Source organism: Bactrocera latifrons, unplaced genomic scaffold, assembly GCF_001853355.1.
Source record: "Bactrocera latifrons isolate USDA-ARS-PBARC rearing strain unplaced genomic scaffold, ASM185335v1 scaffold_600, whole genome shotgun sequence".
NCBI lineage: Eukaryota > Metazoa > Arthropoda > Insecta > Diptera > Tephritidae > Bactrocera > Bactrocera latifrons.
Genome location: NW_017537269.1, coordinates 113,298 through 116,088, shown reverse-complemented (window position 1 = coordinate 116,088; position 2,791 = coordinate 113,298). Strand labels below are relative to the sequence as shown.

General features: G+C 37.4%; 1 protein-coding gene across 1 annotated transcript in view; it reads right to left on the bottom strand.

Moving 5' to 3' along the window:
• LOC108975058 (cytochrome b-c1 complex subunit 6, mitochondrial-like) overlaps positions 1–2,491 on the bottom strand; it is an 11,251-nt gene extending 8,760 nt beyond the window's left edge. The window contains exon 1 of the mRNA XM_018943314.1: positions 2,267–2,491. Coding sequence (XP_018798859.1) covers positions 2,267–2,362 — 96 coding nt within the window. The 5' untranslated portion in view covers positions 2,363–2,491. The remainder of the gene's footprint in view (positions 1–2,266) is intronic.
• Positions 2,492–2,791: the final 300 nt, after the last annotated feature.

The following is a 2,791-nucleotide window of genomic DNA, read 5'->3' as shown; positions in this document are numbered from 1 at the left end:
TGCTATATCCTCTACCTTTGAAGAAATCCTTTCTCAACTATCCCTATTTTCCCTTTCCGCAGGCGCATCAATATCGTACTTAAAATCCAGTTTACTCCACATTTGTAAAAAACATAATTGTCATTTTCCACCGATTTCATTCAACAATGTAAATATTTCATGTTCTCCTACTAGATAGTAAATATGCATTCAAACAACATTGTCAATATATTAGAAATAGAATTGCTAAAAACTCAAATATTGTTAGGTACCTAGCATGCAAGCGTTCGCTCCTTGACCCAACTTTGCTAATTAATGTTGTCAAGGCACTCATACTCTCAGTCATCAATTACGCTCTTGAAATATATGGGCATTATTCAAAAAATAACCTAAAATTGTTGGCTGCACCGTATCACTCCGCTGTTAGAAGATCGCTTCGAGCATTCCGTCCTCCAAAAATTAAGTCCTCTATATATAAATGCACCATTTTCGCCAAAACAAACAGCTTGCCATTAAAACCTGCTAAACTTCCTAAACGTCGTTGTTGTTGTTGTTGTAATGGCAGAAATTCTGCCGAGTTGACAGTCCTTGGCCGGATAAAAATCCGGGTCCGTTCCGGTTTTCGTAGACCCGACTGTCGTGGGAACGGTCTTAAACGTCGTCATCCACAATGGTTGATTCCAAAAAACACGTTTATTGATAAACTAGTTGGTTTGCTTAATGCGATTTATGTATCAGAACTTTGTGAAATTATGAATACTCTGAAGCATGGCAGTTGGCGATTTATATTCACGGACGGTTGAAAAAAAATCCAAACCTCTTTTGCGGTCGTTAGCGAAAAAGAAAAGCCAATTTCATATGGACTGTTTTTCCCCTTTTGTTCGATATTCATTGCTGAAGCCACTGCGATTTTCCATGCTGTTCTACATGCCACAAAAAGCCCGGCAAAATATGTAATATGCGCCGACAGCTTATCATCTTTCCAAGCCATTCAAAATTGCAACAACCACACTAGCATCATCATTTCAATTACAGAATATCTTATTATATATGAAAATAAAATTAAGATAATGTGGGTTCCAAGTCACACTGGGTTGTCCGGAAATAATTACGCTGATGTATTAGCAAAGAATGCATCCAACACGCCCACAATTACATCCAGTTTCTTTATGAAATCTTATATATTCCGACTCATACACCAAAATAGGCTCTCTAAATTGGCACTTGATTGGGTCTCATATAACCACCATTATTCAATAGTTAACGCAGCCAGAATCAAACCGCTATACCCATCAACAGTTGCAACTAATTTTATAACACCATACATTCGACTACGGATTGGACATGCTATACTGACGCATGCTCACCTCCTCGGAAGAAACAGTACCAACTGCTGTCCGTTTTGTAACTCAACAACAACTGTGCTTCATATATTAGAATTATGTCAACACTGAAAGATAAGAGATTGCCACTTCAACACAGATCCGATTTCCCTCCTTTCCAACACTACGGAAGAAAATATAAAAATCATCTATCGTTTTCTTAAAGAATGTGATCTACTGAGAAGAATTTAAGCCAACACATTTATTCAACGGACAGCTGATAGCCTCTTAAGCTAGCGCTGCATGTTTTAGGTTGTACATATGCTATTAACATTGTAGATTGAAGCACTTTCGCGTAGTACTTCTTTATGGGGTCATGGCTTTCGGTCGCGATCTAAAAACAAAATGACCTTGGTCGAGCAGATACCAGGGACGACTGGAGTACTTTTGCGTAGTACTCCTTCTGCGTTGGCGGTTTTGGCTGCGCTCTAAAAAAAATAACCCTTGTCGAGCAAAAACCTAGAGTAACTGAAGTACTTTCACTTAGTCTAGCCAATACCCGGGTTGCCTGAAGTACTTTCACTTAGTCTAGCCAATACCCGGGTTGCCTGAAGTACTTTCGAGTAGTACTCCCCATAAGTCAGCAGCAGCTATATGTATATATTTTCTTAATCTGCAGGACCTCCTCTGTCTGTACATATCCATTTTAACCCCAAAATCGGTGGACGCTTTACTAAAATTTATCCCTCCCGAAATCCTCGGACGGAATTATAAATTTTCCCTAACTCTATTATATAATAGACATTCCCATACGCTACAATTGAAACTTTTGCTGTATTGTACTAGTAAGCACAATTTAGTTCGCTGTAAAAGTGCAAGTCTTCCATTGAAATTAAAAATATGTTTGACTAATAATACATACATATTGATATATTAGCTTCAAATAAATAACATCAAATATTTACCCTCAGAGCTGTTTGTGGATCCACTAACTCAGCTTCTTCATCTTCAGCTCTAACTTCAGGGAAAATAACAGAGCGAAAGAAACTAAATAGAGYCATATCCAATTTAATATTAGTTCTTTTGCGAAACGATCTAAAAAATTTATGTTCTGAATCCTATGTAATTGAATAATGATGCAACATCTCCCAGATTAATTTTAAGATTCCGATTTCCCCTCTCGATAAATGACAGCATTTACGCTGCATCAACACCGGCAAGATTTCTTATCACTAGAGTTATATGTTTGCATAATATTTTTCCGAGCACTTTTATTAACGGAACCAGCGAACGTGTATTGTAGAGAAGGTCCAACTACGGACAAGTGTATGAACTGTCAATAGCCATGAATTTTCTATTAATGGATTTCACCACTTTGGCTCGACAGGAGGAATTTTAATTTCAATTTCAGCTATTACAGACGTATGTTGGCCTTTTGGCTTATATTTTTATACGCTTACGTGCTATCATATCAATTGACTTGTATATAT